The sequence below is a fragment of the Natrix helvetica genome (genome assembly GCF_964273705.1).
Source record: "Natrix helvetica genome assembly, chromosome: 2".
Lineage (NCBI taxonomy): Eukaryota > Metazoa > Chordata > Lepidosauria > Squamata > Natricidae > Natrix > Natrix helvetica.
In genome coordinates, this window is record NC_138552.1 from 233,408,685 (window position 1) to 233,434,660 (window position 25,976).

General features: G+C 39.5%; 1 protein-coding gene across 7 annotated transcripts in view; it reads left to right on the forward strand.

Annotated features, from left to right (window-relative positions):
- Positions 1–25,976, forward strand: part of DAAM2 (dishevelled associated activator of morphogenesis 2) — a 239,767-nt gene that overhangs the window by 180,963 nt on the left and 32,828 nt on the right. For 6 of the 7 annotated variants that reach the window (XM_081940830.1, XM_081940828.1, XM_081940829.1 and 3 more), the window contains 4 exons: positions 903–1,232; positions 6,593–6,700; positions 9,310–9,345; positions 10,890–10,996. In XM_081940830.1, the coding sequence (XP_081796956.1) occupies positions 903–1,232; positions 6,593–6,700; positions 9,310–9,345; positions 10,890–10,996 (581 nt within the window). The remainder of the gene's footprint in view (positions 1–902; positions 1,233–6,592; positions 6,701–9,309; positions 9,346–10,889; positions 10,997–25,976) is intronic. The other variant, XM_081940832.1, reaches the window with a different exon arrangement.

A 25,976-nucleotide genomic window follows, 5' to 3' on the forward strand; every position in this document is an offset into this window, starting at 1 on the left:
CGATCTCTGCCGCCTGGAACTGCCTGAGAAGCGGCAGGTAAAGCGGGCGCTGCAGCGATCGTGGTACCAGCATTTTGGATGGCAGCGCACCGGTCTCAGGAGCCAAAGCCTTGAGGCACCTTTCGTTTGCAGGAGGAGGGCAGCTTAAAGCAGCGCCCCAGCAATGTGAGGAGCCGCTGCCACCGCCACCACCGCCTAAGCCCTCTCGGGAGCCCAGCCGAGCGGGAGCTCTGAAAGCGAAACCTCTCTCCTTTCCAGCCATCACGATCTCTGCAGCCCCCTCTTTGCCTGCCCCATTTTCATATGACCCAGTGGCTACATTCGGCTTACAAGATGCACTCAGATTTTTACCCTCTTTTTTGGAGTAAAAAAAGTGCGTCTTATAAGGCGAAAAATACGGTAAGTGTTTTTTATCAGGGCAACCTGGTCTACCCAAATATGGGAGGGAGCTTGATGCAGTACTGCAGGCTAATTCTGTTGATTGCTGACTGCCAGCAGTTCATTTCTGACCAGCTCAAGTTTAATTCAGCCTTTTATTCTTCTGAGGTTGCTAAAATGCAGGCCCAAATTGTTGGGGTAAATATGCTGACTCTGTAAACTGCTTAGAGAGGACTGAACAACACTGTGAAGCAGTATATAAGTCTAAGTGCTATTGCTAATTAGCCAAAATATTTCTCACAGAAGCCCTGCAGATTATCCAGGTTTCCATACCTATCTGTCAGGGACTAAATGACCCTTAAAAGGGATATATTTTAAAAATTGACATTTTGTGACTCTTACCATCATGAAGTCATCACTAATATGATTCTTAAATTGTTTGATGAGGGGGTGTTATATTTTTGGTAATGCAATAAAAACTAGTATGTTTTTACTAATTGTTCTCAAATAATCCTTTTTTCCAGCAAGGGAATAGTACATTCCCAATTCCTCCTCAACTCCCACCTGGTGGACCATTTTCTTTGTCCTCTTCTCTACGATCATCAGAAATTTTGCCACCGCCTCCCCCACCTCTTCCTTTCTCCAGCTGTCCTCCTCCTCCAGCTCCACCACCACCTCCAGGTGGACCTCCACCCCCACCTGGAGCACCTCCGTTCTTCAATGTCAGTCTGCCTCCAGTTTCTTCCACCACCACCACTATTATGTTCAGCAACAGTGAGATGAGCCTAAAGAAAAAATCAATCCCGCAGCCATCTCATCCACTGAAATCCTTCAACTGGGCCAAATTGAGTGAGGTAAGATTCAAAAATGCTATTTTTGTTTAGCCTCCTATTGATTGAAAAGTTGAAGAAGATTGGAATGTTGAAGATTGTGCTAAGGTAGATATACAATAAGAACCCAATTTTAAGTGCAAAACTGATACTCATTTATTAAAATTATATGATTATATACATAAAATTGCATGAGACACACAGAGATATATCACTGATAGATAGCTAAGATGGCAGATATTGGAAAATCCAATCAATTCAAGTATAGGCGGTAATTACCAGATCCATAGAAACAGGGGTCTACCATACTAGACAGAACCCGAGGTGCAGACTATGCAGAGACTTCAGAGAAGTCCAAAGCATAGTGGCAGAATATAAGAATTCAGCAAAAACATTATATACGGAACAACACGATGAAGTAGCTGGCATTGTGTAGAGCAGTGATTCTCAACCTGTGGGTTGGCACCCCTTTGGGGTCGAACGACCCTTTCACAGGGGTCGCCTAAGACCATCAGAAAACACATATTTTCAATGGTCTTAGGAACCGAGACACCAATTTTATGGTTGGGGGTCACCACAACATGAGGAACTGTATTAAAGGGTCGCGGCTGCATTGGGAAGGTTGAGAACCACTGGTGTAGAGGAACATCTGCAAAGTCTATGGGCTAGACTCTCCCAAGTCCAGATGGGGAGATCTGTGGGACTTCCAGAACCAGATGGACAGGCAAGTACTGGTTATGATAAATTAGCAATGCTAAGTGCAGTGCCATCAGGAAGAAGGAGTATGGAGGAGTACCACCGTCTGAAGGAAGAACTAAAGGGGACGTGGAAAGTAAAGAGCAAAGTGGTCCAAGTGATGATAGGAACACCTGGGACTGTGACTCCTAAGCTGGGAGAATGGCTCCAACAGATCCCAGGAACAACATCAGAACTCTCTGTCCAGTAGATGCTGCACAGAGCTAAGATACTCTGCAGCAGCCTTAGACTCCCAAAACTCTGATAGAGAACCCGAGATTCAAGAAGATATGTATCACCCATAAGGGTGAGAAGGTTTTTTTTCTACACACAGACCCACACACCAACTTAAGATATATTTTGAAAGTAAGGCCAATTAGTTTTGACATGGAAAGAATTTTGTAATTAAATTTCATTGCAAAATTCACCACAAAGCTTTTAATACTGCAATTCTGTAATTTAAACATTTTAGCAGAGAGAGAACACACTGACATTTCAAAATACATTCTTCAGCCAACCTTATTTAAATGTTCCTTCCTCCCCCATGTCAAACTCTAGCAAAAACATTCTTTCCACATTGCATGTGGAAGTGTTAGCATTTAAAATTTTATCATGTGTTTACCCAAACACATGCAATGCTGTGGTGTATATATATATACACCCATGGTCTGCTGGAGCTCTTGTGCAGTGTGTTTTCAAGCAAGCCTCTTTGAAAGGAAGCATTTAACTTTGCAGTTTCCACCAAAATGGATGGAGTGTTTGTGTTGGGGGTAGGATTGGTGGTAGTGAAAAACAGGCGGAAAAGTTTGAGACAGCCCTGGGGCTAGAACGCTTACAGAGACTGAATGACATGCAGTGCTCTGAACAACTGATTCATTGCATAACCATGTATGAGCATAATCTCCCTCTTCTAGTTACAAATCAATGTAGCTCTTCCTTCTAAAGGAGCACCCAGCCTACCTTTTGCGCAGCACACTTGTTTTCATCCAACTCTGCAACTGCTCCCACCTCCTAATTTCCATCACCCCTATTACTCTTCGGCCATTAAAAAATGCAGATAGAATACTGTCTGTGTTGAATTTGGGTAGCTGCCTAGAAATCCATGCTCTTTTTAAGACTCCCAAGTCACTGAGGGCTCAGCTCAGGCATGTGGAATAAGTGTCCTGGGACCTTTGGAATGCTGCAAGAATGCGTGCGCTCTCTCTTCTCACTTACTCTCCTTTTCTTTTCAAATATGATGAAGTGAAATACTTGCTGCTCCTCCTGTTCTTGTCTTTCACAGCCATGTGGGGCTATGGGAGACCATAAGAGTAAGTTTTATTTTCAGGAATTGGGGATGGGGGAATACAGTTACATGAACATACACAAGCATGCTGAACCATGAGAGAGACAGATGTTTCTTTTTAGTTTACAGTGACCAAAAGCTTCTCCTTCCCTCTGGTTAACAGTGGAGACAGCTGTATTGATAAATAGGGGTTAGAGAATGAATAAATGCGCAGTTTTGGAGCATGCAGTAGTCATTTGAATTTGGATAGGAATGCTTTGATTGTGTTTGCCCTAATTTACAGGGTATGTAGTAGCTACCAAAATTAGGGTGGAACTTCAGTAATAGTATTTAATATTTAGGAAATTTAGTATGTAAGTTATTTTTTTTCATATGGCTTATACTGAGTTATATCAGTGCATTGCAGGTGCCTGCCAGGTGGCAAAATGAAGGAAACATTACGTTGGCTTGCAAGATAGTATCTAGATTAGAAATCCTTGCTTACTGTATATGAAATAATAGGTGGAATACCAGGATTTATCGAAACTAGAATATTTGATTATGTAAAATTGTTCTTTTTTCCCTTGACTAATATTCCATGCATATACAGAGTTAACATAGGAACGGGAAACTGAGATACTACTTGATTTGTAAACTTTCTTTTTGTGGAAGGTAATGGATAAATTTTCAGTCATACGATCCCTCACATTATAAACTGGAATTTATAGTACAGCATTTTTTTTTCAAAAACATTGAAGGCATGTCTATTTTTCCCAGGGTTGTATACATTTCAGTGGCTCTATAAATGAATGAATGAATGACATACATACACATACTATATAGTTCCCAAGTTACAACCACACATTCAGTGATTGTTGAAACCTGTGAAGTTCTGACTGCGGCAATGTCCCTGTTTTTCATGTCCAGCTTACAGCTATGCTGTCACAACAAGCTGCATGCATGTTCTTGTGATTTCCAGTGTTCCCTGCTGGCTTCTCACAAGCAAAACCAATTGGGAAGCCAGCAGGAAGTCAGATGCCATCATCATACGAGGTTCTCCCCTAATGAAGGCATGAGGACTTCTGAACTGTTATTGCTAAGTGACACAGTCACATGACTTCATACTTTACAACCGTGTCATTTAGCAATGGACATTCTGGTCCCAATTGCTTTCATAACCCAAGGGCTACATACATATGTATATATAGATATACAGTTATAGATATATGCTCATTGAATCACACATTCTAAACCTTTCTATGTTCTTTTTTATTATCTTACAGTTTTTATTCTATAAGTACTATAGCTATGCCTATTTCTTGTATGTTTCTTACAATAATGTCTATCATTTTATTCCCTTCCTCTCCTACACCTAATGTAGGGAGCTAATGACCCCAGCTTAGTTTATTCCTCTCCTTGTTGCCTTCCCACTTACGATGTGTAAAAACAAAAGTTATATTCTTCTCAGCCTGACTTCTGGCTATCTTTAAGCCATCCAAGATTTGGTTGATGGTTGGTGTTTTTCAGGCTCTTCGGCTAGGTATCTGTTGCCTCTGGCCTGAATTGCTGCTGAGACTTTGGCATCTCTCTGCTTCTGATTCGGAAGGAGAAAGTTTGCTATCACTGCTGTGAACGATTGTCACTGTTACAGAGGTTGGCCTGGCTGCCTGGCTCTGCAACTGCATTCACCTCTTGGCCCTATTGTTGCTCACAGTTTTCTTCTACTCATGCTTCTGAAATGAATCCCATTGCTTTGGCCCCTTCAGCCACCCGTTGCAGATAACTCCAGGCCTCCAGCCAGTTTTGTCCTGAGCTTCTCCCGTTTGCTTTAATCATTCCACAACTCCTTCTTGTAACAATGCCTTCACTCCCTCTGCAATGCCCATCTCTTCCTGACACGTCCACGAACCCCTTTTTTTGTTGATGGAGATATGGTGTGCGGTCAATTCAGCTGTAAGTTCCAGGGGGAAAAAAGGAAAAAAAAAAGTAATGGGCTTGGAGAGACTGTAGCAAAAGTCTCCTACCACAGTCTATGGAGAGAGAGAAAAAATGATATCACAACAAATTGAAGAATAAAAAAAAGGGAATATAACCAGTGTGTCTTAATGGGAAAGATTCCAGAGGTTTAATTTTCAATACCTGCTGTTTTCATGTGATACGTTTAGTGAGCGTTATGGGACTTGGGCTTCATTTTTAAGCAGTCAATCCTTGATTATATTTTTGATTGTAGTCGTCTCCACCAGTGTCTTCCCCGGCTGCTCATAAAGATGTGCAGAGTAAAATGTGTCCCAGGGTCATTTTCCATATTCTGGTTTTATGTCTCATTCAAAATTATAAACTAGACAGACCAGAACACACTATAACAGCTCTGAGTGAATTTAACAGAGACAAAGCAGAAAATTTTGCAGTTCTCAATGGAAACTTGCTTTGTAATATAAGCCATCCTTATAAGCCAAAAAGTGACTTCAGGAGAGTCCAAAGGCATTGACTGTTTTGCTTTTGTCTTTAGTTTTTTGGCCTGGATTTTCTCCAAAAGTTGCATCTTCTTTTAATCATGTTCTGTCCATTGAGTTCTTTCTGACCCCTTTTAGCTTCTCAAAATAATGCATTTTTCTCTTGTTTCTTTAATAAGAGTGTGTGGGAGATAGAAGCTGTTCTTAATTAGTTTAATAACTAAGTGCTAATGCACTTTACTATGTGAGTGCCTAATGTGAGCTTCAGTTTAGGAGCTAGGAGTGTTGCATTTTAGTCAGTCTGGACCCCAACATACTACATGCTGAGCAGCTTTCCTCTCTCCCTCCCCTTCTGCTTTTTCTTTCTTAAATGTATTTTTTTTTAATTTTCTGAAATTTTTGGTTTTTGTTTGCTTTAAAATGTTTTTAGAATAAAATGTATTTTACCCAAAGTACCTCAGATATTATTGAATAAAGTGTTAGACAAATGATTTGCAATCAACTACCATGTTTCCCCAAAAATAAGACAGGGTTTATTTTCTTTTGACCCCTGAAATAAGTGCTTGGCCTTATTTTTGGGGAGGTCTTATTATTTTTGAGGTGCAGGAGGCAGTGAGCGTGGTCACCTCACAGCTGCTGCTATGTTGCAATATTTTCAGGGAGGGCCTATTTTCAGGGGAGGGCTTATTTTAGTACATACACTTAAAGGCCCGATTGGGCTTATTATCCAGGGAGGTCTTATTTTCAGGAAAACAGGGTATGAAAAGAAAAAATGAGGGACGCAATGCTCTCAAGTATTACTTTTAATATTGTTTTGCCTTTGTGTGTATTTGGGAGCTGAAGATGGAGCACTGATAGATATGTCAAAATTGTGATTCACTAGAATGTTGTAGGGCTAGCCACAGTTACATATACATCTCTTTGAATTTTAGGAAAAGATACATGGTACAATATGGCATGAAATTGATGACATACGGGCTTTCAAGATGCTGGATTTGGAAGATTTTGAAAAAATGTTTTCAGCCTATCAAAGACATCAGGTAACATTTCAATGCTATTTCCCTCATTCCAGGTTCTGAATTCTCTATGTTCCTCTATAAAAATGATTTCAGTATTTAGTGCACCAACAGAGAAGCAAGCAGCAGGAAATGTCTTTTCATGGATATTATATTTTTGGGATAAACAGATTGGCTCCAGGTTTGAGTATGCTAAGTAAATAGCCTTCTGGATGGCACCCTCTTTTATTGGTGGACCCTTAACTTACCTGGTGTTGATGACTGGAGACGGGGTGCCACAGCGCTAGGCTCTGTTTCCTGTTTCTGTATAATATCATTCTGAGCATCATTCTGAGACACTGTGAGACATAAAATGGTGACTTGGCCAAAATACCTAGTGGTGATGAGAATGTTGGTCAGTAAAGTTGGTCAGGTTAGCCACTGAGCCTGACTAGTACAGGTCTCCTGCGTGAGCAGGGTGTTGGACTAGATGACTTCCAAGATCCCTTCCAACTCTGTTACTATTAAATAGACAAGTTTAATGTAGTTTCAACAAGTGCCTCAGTTTTAATAGTTTTTGATACTGGTCTTGGAGGTAAACTATGTTACATTACATTTTGTTTGTCATAATGTCTGCCTTTAGTGGAAAAATATAGTACTTGGCATTACCAATCTGATTTGTGGTTGCAGTTGTTATATGCTGGGTAGTGGTGTTTTGTGTAATTTGGCGTTGGCTTGCTTTGATTTGGTCTGGTCTGGTCTAGTCTAGTCTAGTAATTCAAATTTATTAGTCACCCAACTCAAATGGAATATTTTTAGTCGTTTTTCACTTGTCTTGTTAATGATGTTAATTCCATTTCCCCCCTCATTTTGTAATACAGTTTCTTCTGAGCTAATAAATCTTGCATAATAAATTTAAATTGGCTCAGCCTTGTGTTTGGCTTACTTCATTTTCTTTACGTTTCTTTCTTATACTTATACTTTACTTTCATTTTCTTATAATAGATTATAATGGATATTTAATGCTAACAGTAGTGACATACTTTTAATAGCAGCTGTACAGTAACCCCCCCCTCCTTTTTCTGGAAAGTGGATTGCCCTCATGCTGTCTTTCTCTCATAAATGAGACTCAATTGGATAGATCACTGGGATTTTAACTTTTTCCTCCTTCTTTTCCAAATTCTTTCTTAGCTATTAAATTATATTTTGAAAACATGCTTTCTCCCAGTGGTCTGATTTACAATTGCTAGTCCAAAGATGGGCTGGAAGTTCAGCTTTTCTTCTCCAATAATATAAAACAGTGGTGCTACACTGTATGGAACTGTTGAAAGACTTTAATAAATTAGTCCAGAAAAACTGACCTGACTCCGGCACCTTTCCGTTTCCCTTTGGAAATGAACCATTTAATTTTCAGGACTCCTAAAAGATTCAGATTTATTTTTATTGCTAAAAAGCACATGAAAATGAGTGGGCCACTTCTGAATTAATGGGTAAAATTTGGTTCCCATTCACTGACAAATGTCCTCTTAGCACTTCTTGTCAACCACAAAACTGTAATAACCAAGTTTGGGACAGGCTAAGGCCGTTATGGCGAACCTATGGTACACATGCCAGAGGTGGCATGCAAAGCTCTCTGTGTGGGCATGCTCTTCCAGATTCTGTCACGCGTATGCGCACCGGAACCCGGAAGTGCAGCTGGCCATCATGCGCACCAACCAGCTGCTCTCTTCCAGGTTCCGGCATGCACACGCTCCAGTTTCGGCACTCGTTGCCAAAAAAGTTAATCATCACTGGGCAAAGGCTTTACACCAAATTGAGATTATGTTCCTGGTATGTTCCCATCTGATTAAGCCAATTTAGAGATTTAGATAGTTAATTGAAGACTTCCTGTCTTGTCACAGGAAGTAGAATGGAAGTGGATCATGATTCTGCAAGTTTTAAGATATGATGAAAATGAGGTTTGCTTGTCTAAACAGATCAGTTCTATTCATTCACCAGCTTTAAACCTCAGCCAAATGAAGCGAAACTCAGCAAATCCCAGAGTGATTTTTTTTTGGGGGGGGGGGGGGTTGCATGCATGAGCATGAATGAGACATTTCTTTTTCTTGCTGCAGTTAATATGATATTGTATTTGGTCCCCCCCAGCTTCTTTTCCTGTAAACGACTTCTTTTTCATTTTTTTTTAGAAAAGACAAAGAGTCTGTTCTTCACTCCATAGAAAAGTATTTGCTGTTTGTTATATACTAAGAAGGCAATGTTAAACAAGAATAGAATTTTACTCCAAGGTCTCTCGTTGATTCTTTTATGATGTTGAAAAGGCCAGTTTATTATTTTATAACATCACTTTCATTATTGCAAAAAGAAAGTATTGAGAAACCTTATTCGTTACCTATAAAATCCAGTTAACTATTATCTTTAGAATCTCTATGGAAAAGGGACAAATTCTGCACAGTTCACTAATATCTTTTGTGTCTATGGAAGGGAGAACAAACTGTGATGCATTTCATCTTTGATTGTTTTAATAGTGTCATGTTAACCAGGGCTTCAGTAGAAGATCAAATATTATTGCTTTGATAAACTCTGTACCTTTTTATTGCTGTTGCTAACTGTTGGCATGTTTCCTTCTCTGTTATCTTCAACTGTTGCCTGAGTAGGACCTGTTAACTAATCCTTCTTCCTCCTGTAAGCCGGTAAGTATTACTGCCTGTCCCCTTTCTGACTTTTCCGATTTCTTTTCCAGTGTTTAGATCACGAGACCCAACTCTAACTTCATAATCCACTTTGTTTATTGCATGAGTAAACTTTATCTTTCATCTGCACCTATATAGCTGTTTCTGTGACTAAGACAAAGGATTGTCTTGCATGAATTTTGAGAGACAGATATTAAAATTCAGTCTGCTTTTGTGTATCCAAGCCCACATGAGTAAGGGAGAGATGTAGGAGATGGCACTGTGAGTTTTGTTTACAAGACAGAATAGGCTTTACTCACCTCTTGCAAATAATCCTGTTACTTTTATTTACTAAAGAAGGGGTCTCGAGTTTCAATTGTTAATGGGAGCATCTTTTGAATTGAGTTATGTCATGGATGAAGAGAAGAGGGAGGTGAATTTAGTGATTCTTCCTCTTTCAGCTTCTCAATTCTTAGAATATCTGCTCCATTAAACAGAAGATCTTCTTGAACAGTATGAAATTTTAGGTATTTGGTTGTATTCTTAGGATATCTGCTCCATTAAACAGAAGATCTTCTGGAACAGTATGAAATTTTAGGTATTTGGTTGTATTTTTATTTATTTGCTGGCTTCTATGTACTACCCCATGCCAATATGACACTCAGTGATTTGTATTCTTACAATAAAAAGATTGCAAAAGTAAATCTCAAACATAGTTCACCATGAAAATACCTGATTGATACTAGATCGTTTCTTAGCATCCTTGTATTCATAGTGATTTTAAAAAAAACCAAGCAATAAAGAGGAACTGAGAAAAAAGCAAGCAAGCAAGAAATAATCTTAAGTCTAACCTTAGCTTGATAATTGAAAAATCTCTTGAAGAAGGCAATATCAAATAATTCTGCATTGCTGCCAAGAAGTCTATAAAGCTGTGTCCTTTGTAGCCACTAGAAATTAATTCAACTTAATTTCCTTCAATTTTTAAGGAGTTGTAGGGGAAAGTTAAATCAACAAACTTGTTTCTCCTTATCTCTTCAACATCCTTTTCTTAATCGCAATCCTATCCATAAAGTCGAAGGTTATTTTACATACCAAGTGCCAATACAATCCCTGTGGTATCTCTTAATAGTATCGCTCCTACTTTTTGAACATACTTTATTTATTTGGATTCAAGTTTATATCATGTGTTATAATGCATGTCACTGTGTGTGTAATGTGTTCCTTATTTAATTATACTTTTCAGGCAATCCCATTTATAGCAAAAGCAATAAGATAGGGACCTTAGATGCACATATATATGCATGCATGCTTGCACATATACACTTACATCTGGATTTGCAAGGAAAAACAAATAGGGAAATAAGCCATGTTTATATGGTTTCTTATTTTTTAAAAAAGTTTTATTTTTATAGCATTGCAATCCTACAACTTTGGTGGATTTCCTCCCACGCTGATTACTTTGGATATGATGCCCTGTCCACCTAGTGTTCCTTCTCAGTATTGCATTGACTGAAAAATGGAACAAGAAAAAAGAAATAATTCCACATTTTTTAAACTATTTGTAGAAGGAAATGGGATCAACTGAAGACTTATACTTATCCAGTCGAAAGGTGAAAGAGCTTTCTGTGATTGATGGCCGGAGAGCACAAAATTGTGTCATCCTCCTTTCCAAGTAAGTTTACTGTTTTTTGCATTTGTCTGGAATTTCAGTTTGTTGGTATACAGAAAGGATGCAAATAGAATTCCAATTTGACTGCTGCCATTCCAAACATTTTAGACCAGAATCTGTCTCTGAAATGTTCTTGAGGAATGAAAGATGTTTAGGTTTCTCTCCAATATCAACTTGGATCAATTCTGTCTTTCACATTAATACAAATGCATCCGCTTGGGATTTAAACTAATTTGTGATATAAACTCAGTGATTTACATAGCTTGGCAGTTTGTATGCCTTGAATTTTTAAAATCTAAATATTGATTTATTGGATTTTACATCCTCACTTATCAGAGAGCTTCTTAGAAATATGGCTTAGATTTTCCAATGTATGTTTGTGGCTGTTAATAAAAAATAATTCTTTCTGGCAATTTGGTAGATTTTATGCATTTTTTTTCTGTTTTATTCATATCAAATGTCTCATTAATTAAAATAATGTTTTTTGTGTAACCTAATTTTTAACATAATTGAGTAAAGAATAATTGGAAGTAAATGCTTCATTTGCTCATGATTGAGGCAGTATGCAAAGTGTGCATTGACATGTTTGGCATTTATAAGCAGCTGCACCTTTGATGTTTAGCTGAATTGCTTGTCTTTTCTGCTTTTGACAGAAAGTTTGAAGATAGTTATAATAAATGTATCATGGGATGGAAACAAAGTGCTAAATAACTGATACAAATAAGTAACTGATGAAATATTCTCAGCTTGCATTCATCTTTTTAGGTACATAGTCATCAAATATTTGAAACCAAGAAAAAACATTCAAGCATGCCTAACACTGCTTTATTTTCTAACATGAGAAGTAATAGGATTAAGAGCTTTGGTATTAAGAACTCAAGTTACTTTTATGAATGAATACACAAGAATGGTTCCAGACAGAGGCGTCTTAGCATGACCACTTATAGACAAAGCATGGGTTGTTCCACCTTTTTCTTCTTAACAATTTTTAATGAAAATTAAAAAGCTGGAAGGAGGAAGACCATAATCATCTTCTATCATTCATACACTTCTTCATTTAAGTCCATGACTGAGGCAGTATGATTATCTAACAAAATTCTTGTTTCAATTCATCTTGAGTTAAAAATATTTTAAATAAAAATTAGAAAGAATATTTAAATGTTCTTTGAAAAGAACAATATCTGTTAATATACATACAACTTTATAGAAAACAACTTTTACAAGCAGCATTGTACAAAATAATAAGCTTTCAGCATCTCCATGTTCTGTTTTATACATTATTTTTGTTCTCTAAACTTTTCATCTATCTTTAGGGATCTCCATCCCACCACAATATTTGTTTCTCTCGCCCTTTGCTCTTCTTTCATTTATTTGTTTGCTATGTGATCATCTATGCTCACCATTCACTGGAACATAATATGGAAATATCACCCACCTATGGATTACTACGTTCTTATTCACCTACAAATTCTGAATGACACTAATTTATGCTTCTCATTTTTTAGCCCTTTCCTACTGAACCTATAGTTTCCTTTCGCTAATTATATTCATCAATATGAGTACATGCACTCAACAAGAACACAATTCTTAGTTTCATAGAACTTAGCTATTTTCTTCCTTCATTCCATTTGCTTAGTCATGCTTTATAGCCTTTATTCCTCTTTATGTTAAGTCATAGTTTCCCATATGCAACAATTGTTATTTAATGGATATTGACCTCCATTACCCACTATGGACTTGATTAATCATGTTTTTCAACATAACATTTTTAATAAAAACAATTACCAGCCCAAATCAACCTCTGCAAATGTTTACCATAAAGATAGCACCACTTATACATACCATAAAAGCAATCAAAGCTTAGTTTTACCCACACCTGTCTCTGATATTCCAAGCAACCTGGAATCTGTAAGAGACTATTATGCAAGTCAACATATTGTTACTTACATCACACCAACTATCAGTAGGTTACAAGCAACATACTGACAGGCTTAAAATGCAAGGTGCATAATTTCGTGTGCAAAATATTTTATTTAAACCACAAATAGATTCTTGAAAGTTTAATTGCACAGTTTTTGAGTCAACCAACTTTCAATAATAAATTGGGGGATATATTAACAATTAAGAACTGCAGTTGGGGTTTTCTTTTGTGTATGTGTACTTTTGAGTGCAGTGGAGAGTCTCCTGCAGTTTTCTTGGCCAGATTTCATAAGTGATTTGCCATTGCCTGCTTCTGAGAGAATGTGATTGACCCCCAAGGTGCATCCAGTTGATTTAATGCCTAAGGCAGGACTAGAAATCACAAACTCTAGCCTTAACTGGTCAGTTTGTAAGATGATCAGTTGTAAGAAAAGTTTACTTTGAATTACATTACAAATGGTTTTTTTTCCCTCCAGAAAAACAATTGAAAATATCTCAAGATACTCAGAGAGTATTTTGCTGTTATATCCTAAATAGAATTTTAGTAGTGGTGTCTATTTCCTGACCTTACCTAACTCGAGGGGCTGAAGCCCCACGTCAGAAATGTCTGTAATAGGAGAAAAAGAAAAGAAATAAAACCCTAAGAGAATATTTGGGCATGTTTAGTGGACATGAAATTCTAGCTGACTCCTATGGGATGAAATGTTAACCAGGAGGAATGGGAAATTAAACTGAATATTCTAGGAAAAAACAGAATTCATTGATCAAGGTACAGTTTTGTTCTACCGAGAGCTAGGGCATGACATGAATACAATATCTGCCTGCACATTCTTAAAAATACTTTCATCATGAGGCGGAACCGGAAAGCACTAGATGGTTCCGCCCCAGACGCCTGATGGAACCAGATAGGTTCCAGACGGAGCTTGGGCCACCTCCTGTAACCTTGACCCGCCCCCGGGTAGAGGACCTGGTGGTCGCGTGGAATAATGCGACTACCGGGGCCTTGAACCGGGTGGCGCCTTTGCGGCCTCTCCGGCGGCAACGATCCACCCTGGCCCCTTGGTTTACTGAGGAGCTGAGGGTGATGAAATGCCGCAAGAGACGTCTAGAGAGTCGTTGGAGATCCTCTCGTTCCGAACTTGATCGAACACAGGCACGAGCCCATTTAAGGACGTACCTTGTGGCATTGAGAGCGGCCAAACGTCAATATTGTACCACTCTCATTGCATCTGCAGAGAACTGCCCTGCCGCCCTGTTTCGGGTGTCCCGCTCCCTCTTGTTTCAGGGGCCGCGGGAGGCCCCTCTACAGGGCAGAGCAGAGGAATTTGGGAAATATCTGCAGGATAAAATCGCTCAAATCCGGAAGGATTGGGTCCCTGTTAGTGGTCCAATGGAGACGTCCGTGGCGAGTCTTGAGGAATCGACCTGGGAGGAGTTTGACTTGGTTGCCATCGAGGATTTGGACAGAATGCGTGGACGACTGCGACCCACCACATGTTTATTGGACCCGTGCCCCTCCTGGCTTGTACTGGCATCCTGGGAGGTTACACGAGACTGGCTCCTGGACCTAGTGAACGCTTCGCTGAGCAAGGGGTCTCTCCCGGCCGCCTTGAAAGAGGTGGTGGTGAGACCCTTGCTCAAGAAGCCTTCCCTGGATCCTTTGGAGCTGGCCAATTATCGTCCTGTCTCCAACCTTCCCTTTTTGGCGAAGGTTGTAGAGAGTGTGGTGGCCTACCAGTTTCCACGGCATCTGGAGGAAAATGATTATCTAGACCCGCGCGAGTCCGGCTTCTGCCCCGGTCACAGCACGGAGACGGCCTTGGTTGCGTTGGTGGATGATCTCTGGAGGGCCAGAGATAGAGGTTGTTCCTCTATCCTGGTCCTATTAGACCTCTCGGCGGCTTTTGATACCATCGACCATGGTATCCTGCTGCGCCGGCTGGAGGGGTTGGGGGTCCGGGGCACCGTTTTGCGGTGGTTCGGCTCCTACCTTTCTGGCCGGACGCAGCGTGTGTTGGCAGGGGAGGAGAGGTCGACCCTACGCCCCCTTACTTGTGGGGTACCACAGGGGTCGGTCCTCTCGCCACTCCTGTTCAACACATATATGAAGCCGCTGGGTGAGATCATCCGTGGTTTTGGGGTGGGATACCATCTGTACGCTGATGATACTCAGCTGTACTTTTCCACCCCGAACCACCCCAACGAGGCCATCGAAGTGATGTCCCGGTGTGTGGAAGCCGTACGGATCTGGATGGATGACAACCGACTCAAACTCAACCCCTCCAAGACGGAGTGGCTGTGGGTACCGGCTCCCCGGTTCAGCCAGTTAATTCCATCATTGGCCATCGGGGGCATTCAACTTGCCCCCGTGGAGCGGGCGCGCAATTTGGGCATCCTCCTGGATGCCCGGCTGTCCATGGATGACCATGTGACAGCCGTAGCAAGGGGGGCGTTCCACCAGGTTCGCCTGGTGTGCCAATTGCGCCCCCTACTGGACCGGGACGCCTTACGCACAGTCACTCATGCGCTGGTGACGTCTCGCTTGGACTACTGTAACACTCTCTACATGGGGCTTCCCTTGAAATGCACCCGGAGGCTACAGTTGGTCCAGAATGCAGCCGCGCGGGTAATTATGGGGAGTACTAGGTACTCCCATGTGACACCGTTCCTGCGCGAGCTGCACTGGCTTCCTGTGGTCTATCGGGTGCGTTTCAAGATTTTGATAACAATCTTTAAAGCGCTCCATGGCTCAGGACCTAGTTACTTGCGGGATCGTATTCTGCCCCATACATCCCTGCGACCAATCCGCTCGCACAGAGAGAGCCTCCTCCAGGTGCCGTCCACCAGACAGTGTTGAGGGGCGGCGCCTAGGAGTAGAGCCTTCTCTGTGGCGGGCCCAGCCCTGTGGAATGACCTCCTTCCGGATATTAGGAATACCTCTGACCTCCCCTCCTTTCGTATAAAGCTCAAGACCCACCTATTCCAAGTAGCTGGCCTGGCTCAACTTTGATCTAACTATATCGCTCCTGACGGGTTTTTATTTGGGTATTTTAATTGCATTCAATTACTTAGGGGTTTCTAAACATTGTATTTTATTGTTTTTATTCATTAGCCGACCTCCTCCTTGTACATGTCTTGGTATATGTTTTTGTAATATGTATGTCTTGTCTATATATTTATTTCATATGTTTTATTGTACGCCGCCCCGAGTCCTTCGGGAGAGGGTGCGGCTAAGAAATAAATATTTATTATTATTATTATTATTATTATTATTATTATTATTATTATTATTATTATTATTATTATTATTATTATTATTATTATTATGTGAGTGCACTGCACAATGCAGTTGTTGCACAGTATAGAAAAAAGTGTAACTACTTTGAAGAGTTGTAGACAAATACGTTTGAGCCCCTGTGAACTCTGAAATATCTTTGGGTACCTTTTGGACTTTAACCCAAAGCATTTGATAGCTCTAATAGTTCACTGTTGCAACATCCAAAGCAGGGGTGGGTTCTGGACAGCACTACTGCCGGTTCGTTCATGTGGGCGCTTCATATGTGCGCACATGCTTAATGCATGCTTTGTGTGCAAGCGCAGGGCAATTAAAATCATTCTGTGCATGCGCAGAACTGAAAAACAAGATGGCGGCGCCAACCAGGGAACCGGTTCAGGGCGTAGCAGGCCTGGGTTGCTGCCAATTCCAGAGACCTAGGCCGCCAAACCACTACCAGTTCGGCCAAACTGGTCCGAACTGATAGGAACCCATCACTGCTCCAAAGATGAATATTACAGACAGAACAATGTTTTGCTTATTCCTATATATTCCTCTATGTCTATATATTGTAATTAATAAAATATAAACATTTAAAATGAGAAGTGCCTCAGTCTCAAACATTATATTAAGCCTCACATTATTCTTATACCATGTGCTTTTGATAGAAATATAAAACAGATTTTATGTTTATGCAAATGCATATGCTAAAACCTCAGATGCTGTAATGACCAGCGTTTTAGTATGGAACGTGCATAGAATTTCAGCAGGGATTCAAACAGTAGACTTAAAATGTGAAGCAATTCAAGATATCCGATTCAGTTTTATCCTCCTCCACAATTTATTTTTCTTCATTCCAGAGAATAAAATAAAACCGAAAAGCTACGAAAGGTCAGCATGGAATGTATAAAATTCATTGAAAGTGAACACTATTGCTTAAAGGAGTAGACATCCCACATGAGTCGCCTCTTCCCCTTTTTTAATTTTCTACTGCTGAGATTCAATGATCTTACATTCAGTCATTGCATATTGCAGTCTTTAATTAAATCAAGCATCCTGTGTGGAAGTATCATGTCTAAAATTTCTATCAGTAAGCCATGTGCTCATCTTTGCTCTCCAAAAAGACATGCTTTTTTACATTTTGGCAGTCATAGGAATATCTAAAGGCTAGAAGGCAAGTCAAGCAAAGTTTGATTTTGGCTTGGGATCAAACAAGACATTCCTTGGCAGACATCAGCAATGCTAACAAGCATGTCGCCCTCTCCCCAAATCCTCTTTTGCTCAATGCACATTATTAGGGCCAAAAGAATAACATCTTAATCATCTGCAATTCCAAAATTGTTTCAGACATGTTCTGTTTTCTCTATAGTTGGTTCAAATTAAATCAAACCAAGCTTATGATGATCAAAATTCAGCAGAACCGGCATAATTATAAAATTAATACTTTGAAATTAGTAATACAAGTCCAAACTGGCAAATTTGAATTACCTGTTGCTGCATTTTTACTACAACCACACAAAATTTGGCTCCAGTGTTAATATTAGCAAGATTGGAGACTGAAAGTGTCCTTCTTGAAAGATGTTGCCACACTGTTAGTATGTAATCTTTCACAGATCCCTGTAGAATTTACAGCAAAACAATATGTGTTGACCAGTTTCTATTTCCCCACAGTCATATATGGGGCAGATGTGTTTTGTTAATGGAGTTTTGGTGAATTTTCCCTGCAATAAAGCCAACCAGAGGACATTGTGCCTGGCCCTCTAAAGTCCTTCAGTAATCTAGGGGGGGGGGGTTAATGTGTATCACTAGCTTGCAGATTCCCATGTGTTTTTCACTGTCAGGACTGTTCCAGGAAAGGATGCTAACTTGATTTTGGTATTCAGTATCGTTCAGCCTTTGAAGGACTTACTTTCTTTTCTTGCCTAGTCAAAACCAAATTCACTGCCAATATGCATGGTGAGCGATGGTGGTCATCCTTCAAAATTCACAGAATCAAGCTGTTAGGGAAAACTGTTATCTTCAACTGATGTCTTAGAACTAACCATAATGCCCATCTATTTCTGCTTTGAGCCTAAAACTGTGTTGTAGATGCATCTTGGAGCTTGCCAGTACCTTAGAAACTTATCTAAAATGATTTTTCTTTAAAAATGTATATTGATTGTGGAACTATTAGATCCACTAGCAATTACCTAGTGCCTGATCTATTGCATTTCAAATATACTGGACTTACAATGATTGACTTTAATTTTCCATAGCTTCCCAGTTAGCTTGACCATTAATTTTGACTTGAGACCACCACATTCCAAAAGCTCTACATTGGAGAATCTTGTAAATTTACCCTTTTCTCACCTACTCTGAACAACAATATGTCTTCCCTTCTTATTTTTGTAATTATTTTTGATAATTAATTGTTCTGTGTTGAAAAAGAGGCAGCTGAGCATTCTCCATGTACAAATAAGTGTTTTTTCTTCCAATATTTTTTTCACAGAATTTCTGTTAATATCATTGAGGGTTTCAGAAAGAAAGGGAAAAAAAGATGTATTCTAGTTAAAGATACGACACTCCATCAGGCACTACTGCTGGTTTGCTGGTGTGTGTGTGCTGCGTGCATGCGCAGTGCAATAAAAATTGTTGTGCGAATGCACAGAAGCAAAAAACAAGATGGTGGCGCTTATGGTGCCGCCAGGAGAACCAGTTTGGGGGTGTGGCAGGCCCCGGGTCGCTGCCGGTTCCAGCGACCCAGGCCGCCAAACCATTACTGGTTTGGCTGAACTGGTCTGAACTGTAGGAACCCACCACTTCTCCATATGTTTTAAAAACATAATGGATTGAACAACGCTTTTAAGCAATGTGTTTTAACACTTAGCTTACCCATCTTTAAACACTTAACAATATCTTCCTTTTTACCTAGTAGTCCTTTACCCTTCTCCACATGGTTAAATTTTGTATTATTAATACCCTAGTCTAGGCTATTGCTATTTTTTCTATATCTGGGGTTTTATTTTTTCCCCTATAGCATGAGAAAATAAAATTCCAATGGGTTTTCTCCTAAAAAAAAAGTCCCTTGGAGTCCTCAATGGCATTTTGTCTCTTTTCTCAGTGTCTATATTCTTATTCCTCTGACTCTTTGCTTAGTCATTCACAAGTAGTCTGAAACAGGAAGTATTTAGGGAGAAGAAAATAGTGAAGGTTTTGTTGAATAATTGTGATGTGATTAATTCACTTGCCCCATGGACAGTGATCCTCTTTCTGCAGTCTGTCAACTTCAGTTAGAATTCTGTGTCTCTCTGTAAGATTAACTGAGCTATATCAAATTGGGTGCGCAAGGAATGCATTTGAAAAAGGCCATTTGGTTTCTTTCCCCAATTTTCCTTTGGAGTTTTAAGTGATTTATGGGAATGGATAGAAGTTGTGCTGGCTAGAGATTACAATATGCAAACTGGCATTGATCATGTTTGTGTGTGCATATTTGTAAATTCACTATATGGACTGCAAAAGAAAGAAATAATTCAGGTGCCAAAAAAGTAATTAGAAATAGTATACTATTGTTTGTCCCTTTGATTTTTTCAGTGTTCTTTTTCTGCATGTGCATTTTGCTGTATCTATGGTAACCTATAACTTCAGGGATTAGTCCTGAAAATATCCTGGTTTTCGTGCCAGGGGATGATTTGCCAGATTTCAGATATTATTTTGCCAATATTTTAATGTCTTTTTGTTAGTTGTAGTTGGAAGTGGTTAATGGAAAACAAAATGCTCTCTCATCAAAGATAGTTTCAAAAGATGACTCTCAAAATACTTGGAACTTTGATTTTGATTATTTTTTCAATATACCTGAAGTTGGGGAAACAATTTGTTAGAAGGAAGGCCAGATTATGATCTTCCCTTCTAATTTTAGACATTTTTTAAACAAATGCAAGGATGAGAAAGCATCCAGAAAGAATTCTTCCATTGTGAGGAACTGAATGGTATAGATTCTGGAAAAGTGCATCTCATTTTTTTTTTTGTATATGTAATTCCAGTTTTAAGGTCATGGTGAGTTTGTGAAACTATCCTGTTGATAGTTCTGAAAAAGTGATGAGACTTTCATTAGCCTGGAGTTTTCCTGTGTTGGCTGTGCATTAGACTATAAAATCCTTTTTATCATCAGAGGAAGGTAGAGGATCTCCTTTAATGTTGATTTTCTCTTCTGAATGAATATTGCTGCACTTTCCAGAGCTTTCTGCCTCTTATGCATCCATATCATCTTACGAAGGATTTTTGCATGGAATGTTGCCTTTATGTATTACAATTTTTCATGTCTTCGATATTATCAGTCCCAATTACATTGTGAATTTATTTATTAGATGTGTATCCTGCCTTTATTACTTTATAAGTAACTAAAGGTGGTGAACATATCTATTGCCCCTTCCTCCTCCTATTTTCCCCACAATATTAACCTTGTGAAGTGAGTTGGAATGAGAAAGAGTGAGTGACCCAAAGTCACCCAGCTGGCCTTCATGCCTAAGGTGGGACTAGAACTCATAGTCTTTTGGTTCCTAAGCCAGCACCTTAGCCACAACACCAAACTGTATTTATAACATCCAGAACAGGGGTGACAAACTCACTTTCATTAAGGACTGCATCAGGGCTGTGGTTGACCTCGGGGGGGGGTTAGGCAGGTGGGCATCTTTAACTAGATGGGTGTGGGCGATTAGGTGGGTGAGGCCAACTGGGTGGGCATGGCCACTCTCCAAACTGCTGGCACGTTTCCTCTTCGTACTGGGTAGGCTGGGCCGAAGCCACACTGGCCCAATCTTTATTCTTCATATTGCGTAGATCAGGATGGTTCCGCAGGCCAGATCTGACCACATCGTGGGCTGGATTTGGCCTGTGAGCCTTGAGTTTGACACCCCTATTCTAGAATCTCTTTCCCCAGTCTTGGGTGGGTGGCCACAACAAATCTATTAAATTACATAATTAAATTAAAACTGTGTAGAAGCTAATTTAGATTTCAAATACATCTGAAAACACTAAATTACAGTAGCAAAAGGATAGAACTTCGGAGGTTAAATAAAACTTTTTTTTCTTTCTAGGGGCAAGGAAGTTTAAGAATAGTGACAATTTTCACTTAATTTGGTTAAAATAAAATAAAAAAAACCAATGGCCATCTTTACAGAGAAAAGTAAATGAATCTGCCCGTAAAAGAAAAATAATTAAATGCAGCAGTTTTGCCCATTAACTTCAGAGTAAAATCTTTTCTTTCCATCTTTCCTTTTCTTGCCAACCAATAAATAACTAGATTTTATTAAATCAGTGGTAATAAGAGGGTAATGATGACTGAATTATAAAGACAATTATGTGAGAAATAAGATCAAGGCAAGTGCAAAGGTCATGTTAGAAATGATTATCGTATACTTTAATTCTTTCTTCGAGATTTGGATAGCCTTATTTCTGTGTGAAAAGAAATATTTCTGACTTCTGTTAATCACTTCAACAGTGAGATGGGTGGCATATAAATTTAATAAATAAATATTTGTCCTACCATTAGGCCAATATTTAGGAACAGACAGACAGACCGTCAGATAGATATAGATATAGATGTAGATGTAGATGTAGATGATGTAGATGTAGATATAGATATAGATATGGTTAACAGACAGAAATGTTGTAGCTCAGCTATAAAAACTTGGACAAGACAATTGCATAAGGCTACTTTCCTGCCTTCTCTTTTCTCCTATAAGTAATTGTAAAATGCTTTTTCTGTTTGACCAGTGTGCTTCTAATGAGTCTGTCTGGTACTAAGTTATCTTTATTTATACAAAAGTTCAAACAAAAAAATTCAACTGCTTGAAATATAACCAGATCAATTAACATTACTGGTTTGGGAGATATCCTATTACTGTGAACCATATTCCAGCATAGTTTAAGATTGTAATAATACAGTATATGGTTATGGATGAATTGCGCTTAATTCTGTTTAGTCACGGAACATTTTTTAGCTTGACTAAAGTTTCTTTTTTACTAAAATGGATATCATATTGCATATGATATGATACATAAACCCAGCAAAATGTAGTATTTCTTGAATATTAATTGAAAGAGCCCTGTAATTTACATGTGTTTTGAAAATATGCTGTGGTTATACACAACTAGAGAAGATTTTTCAAATACATTTTTCAATGCAAATAATTATTTGCAATGTGTAAATAATTGTATCTCAGCAATTTGCTAAGATATTTTTTTCTTTATTAAAAAATGAAAAACTGACAGTGTTCACCACACAGACTTTCCTTGCCAAGCTGCATGTGATTGGTGATAAATTATCTTCACTATAAAATGACTATACTGTTAAAGTGTTGTCATTGTAAAATACATCTTGAGCTTAGAGGAATCTGACTTACACAACCTCCCCCCCTTTCCATTCCAGTTTTCTTTTTAAACACTATACAGAAACTACGAGACAAGACAGCTTCTTCTTGTAGGGTCATAATCTATTTCACACAATAAATATGGAGAGAGAAAAAAGCAACCAGATGCTAGTACTAGTTGTTACATATATAATAGTACTGTTCTGACCTAGGCTTCCTGATACAGTAAAAAGCAGATGCTTAATCCGAAAAACCCTCTTTTTATTTCAAAAGCTGTGAATTATGTTCATTCACAGCCCACAATGAGTCCCAAATAGTTGTAAAGAGTCCTATAGTAGGTTGCCAAAGTCTTTCGGGATAAGGCTGATAAGTACCCTCCTTTATTTTCCTTGAAACACTGCCAGAGACTTAATTGGCAATTAGCTTGGCAAGGCCACATGGAGCAAAGGGTCAAAATGGAGCTTCAGAAGGTAAACTGACCAGCATGAACCAAGTTGCTTCCTGCAAAGGTGTACGTGCCTTTGCTCCTCCTTTATGTCCCATGGGAGGGGCCAATCACTTCAAAACCTTATTCCCAAATCATCCCTTCTGTCTTAATTGTTCTTGCCTTCTGGCAGCTCTGCGCATGCACGCACTGGGAACAGGGGGAGCCTGTTCCTCTGCCTTGATGCTGTCCAACTCTGGAGGCTCCGGAGGCAGCGCATAACTCCCAGATGGCCCTTGCCCCCTCTCTGCTTCTGACGCAGAGCCATAGTCCGAGTTTCCCCAGACTCCAGGATTGGCCCATGTTCCTCCCCAACCTCCTCCCTGTCCAACTCTGCTGCCAGCTCTGCAGGCCACCAGTGGACCACAACAAGTAGTTTTAACTGTTCAGTTGTGTCCGCCTCTTGGCGATTTTATAGGCAAGTGCTCTCCAAGGCTACCCTGTCAAGCACAGCTTCTTTCAGTTGTTGGATGTTCATCTTTGTATCAGCTTTGATGGTATGAAGCCAGCGAGTTCTTTGCTTGCCCCTTCTTCTTGATCCACTAACCATTCCTAGCACTGTCGACTTCGCCAATAAATTTACACGTATGACGTGGCCAAAGTAAATCAGACACAGTCTTGTGATTTTGGCTTTCTAATGATTTTTCTGGTTTTGTATAGGGCAGCATCTCTGGCTGGCTGTGATAAAAGCAATAATTTACGCCAACACCACAGTTCAAAGGCATCAATTCTTCTTTGATCAGCCCTTCTTAGTGTCCAACTCTCACATCCATACATCATATGTTATATATGCACTGTGTTGTTTACACTCAAAGAATGCTACATTCCTCAGAAAGCACAAAAGTCTAAAGAGAGATTCTAGATTCTCGTACAGCTAAATAACCTTAGAATCAACCTACATATCCTTGCACTGAGAAGGAAAAGAGGAGTCAGTGGGAAAAGGAATGTAGAAAGCAGTAATAACGGATCCCCCCCTCTCCCACTCATAGCACTCTTGGATAACAAGTAGAGCTTATGCCCAGATAGGACTGTGATTGCAGCCATTTCCTCTGATCTCTATAGGTAAGCCTCCCTGCCTTTCCTAATCTTTGTCCTTGGGGAACATGCACGTCTTGCCAAAAGCTCTCTTTGCACTCAAAATGCAGACGTGTCCATTACAATTGTACTTGGTCCTGTTCTATCTTCACATGTCAGTTGAATTGCTTAGCTTGGTTATCATTCCATTACAGTCTTTGTGGGGGTTTTCTGTAAACAAATATAAAACAGACCTGGCAGTGGTTAAATTATGCATGCAGTCTGGGGTTTGTCAATTTTTATGCCAGTGGGAGAAATTTAGGTTTGGCTCTTACAAGACCGGTATGAAAATTACTGATGATACATATCCAGGAATGAGATATGACTTATTTAGTGTGTCTCTTCTGGCCATAATCACATTTTAATGTGGTGTCTGCATTGCAACAACCCCCCCCCCCCCATTTCAAGTAGTCATCTTCCTTCTGCCTTGAGTGGAAAGATTTTAGGGATCTGCTCTAGGTTTCCATCTCAATCAGATCACCTGTTTTTGCTTAAAGCTCGGCACATCTGCTTTATGTTACTGTTGGCTATTTTAAGATCCTCTGCACGGTTAGTCAGAAGTATTGGAAAAACAACAACAACAATGAGAATACTTCATTAACAATCCGTTGGCCCAGTTACTTGTCTGCTTTCAAACTCCGTGTGAATAGCACATTTGTGGCCATGTGGCTTGCTGACTGTAGTGAGACTGTTCTGTAAGCAATTGCTTGTTCATCTAGCTAGCCTCAAGTGCAGCTGAACAGTATCTGCAGTGAACATTCAGATGCACCGCAGGCTTTATATAAGCCTTACAGTAGCCTCATTGAGTTGTCTCTTAAGTTGGGGCCTGGTAGGCCCCTGTGAGACAGGGATGTGACACTTGAGCCAGATGTTTCCTTACTAGTTGCTGGGCAAAGGCAGCTGCATATGCATTTCTTGGATTTCACATCATCCTCTTTGAGCATTTTAAATCATGCTTCAAGAGAATCATGTCATCACAACGGTGCCATACCTGGACATTAAAAACTCTTGTACATGGACATTAAAAACTTGATGAGGCTTCAGGTGTAGCTCCCCTGGCCAGGAACAGTGCAAATTTCTTTGTGTGTCTTGCTTCAAGGTTCTAAAATCTGAGTTACAGGAAACTTGTCTTGGGAAGGAAAAAGCTAATTTGTTCTCCATGGCCTCTTCAGTTTTTGGCTTCTTTGCTTAAGCCAGAGCCAGTTGGAAGGCTAAGTGTTATCTGTTTCCATATACAAAGAGGAACTATTGTCCAATAAATATGAATGCTGTGTGTTTATTTGAAAATACTGGGCCATTAGAAAAGGTTCCCTGAAGTGCTGATATTTAATGCACAATTACATAATTACAATCCGGTGCTTAGATACCCTCAGTAAGACAGATGGGTATATCGTATTATGATTCTGCTCTTTAAATTTACTAAGCTGCCAGGATTTAATCCTCCAAAGAAACAAATCCCCTTTTTTGTTGTTAAATACCTGGAGGGAAGAGAGATAAAGGAAAAAATATTTTTAAAAAGTAAAGGCTCCTAACTTTACAACTAACCATCCAGAGTTATGACAGACCTCCTCAAAGCACATAATATATTCTGAGTTATCTGGACTATTCTAGGTTGCCCTGAATGTCACCATAATCAATCATTTGGCTTTAGCAATCTTCTCTGTGATCTTTCATTTGTTCGTATCTTTATGGATGTAAAGGAAGGTCTTGCAATAGATCCTCACTGAAAGTCTATAGAGATTCTTAATCATCCTTGTCATAGTTGCCCCAAAGATGCTTTTCCAAAAGACAACTGGTCTTTTGGGGTTTTTTTTCCTTGAAAATGTTTCACTTTTCATCCAAGAAGCTTCTTCTGTTCAGAATTGAACAGAAGCAAAATATTTT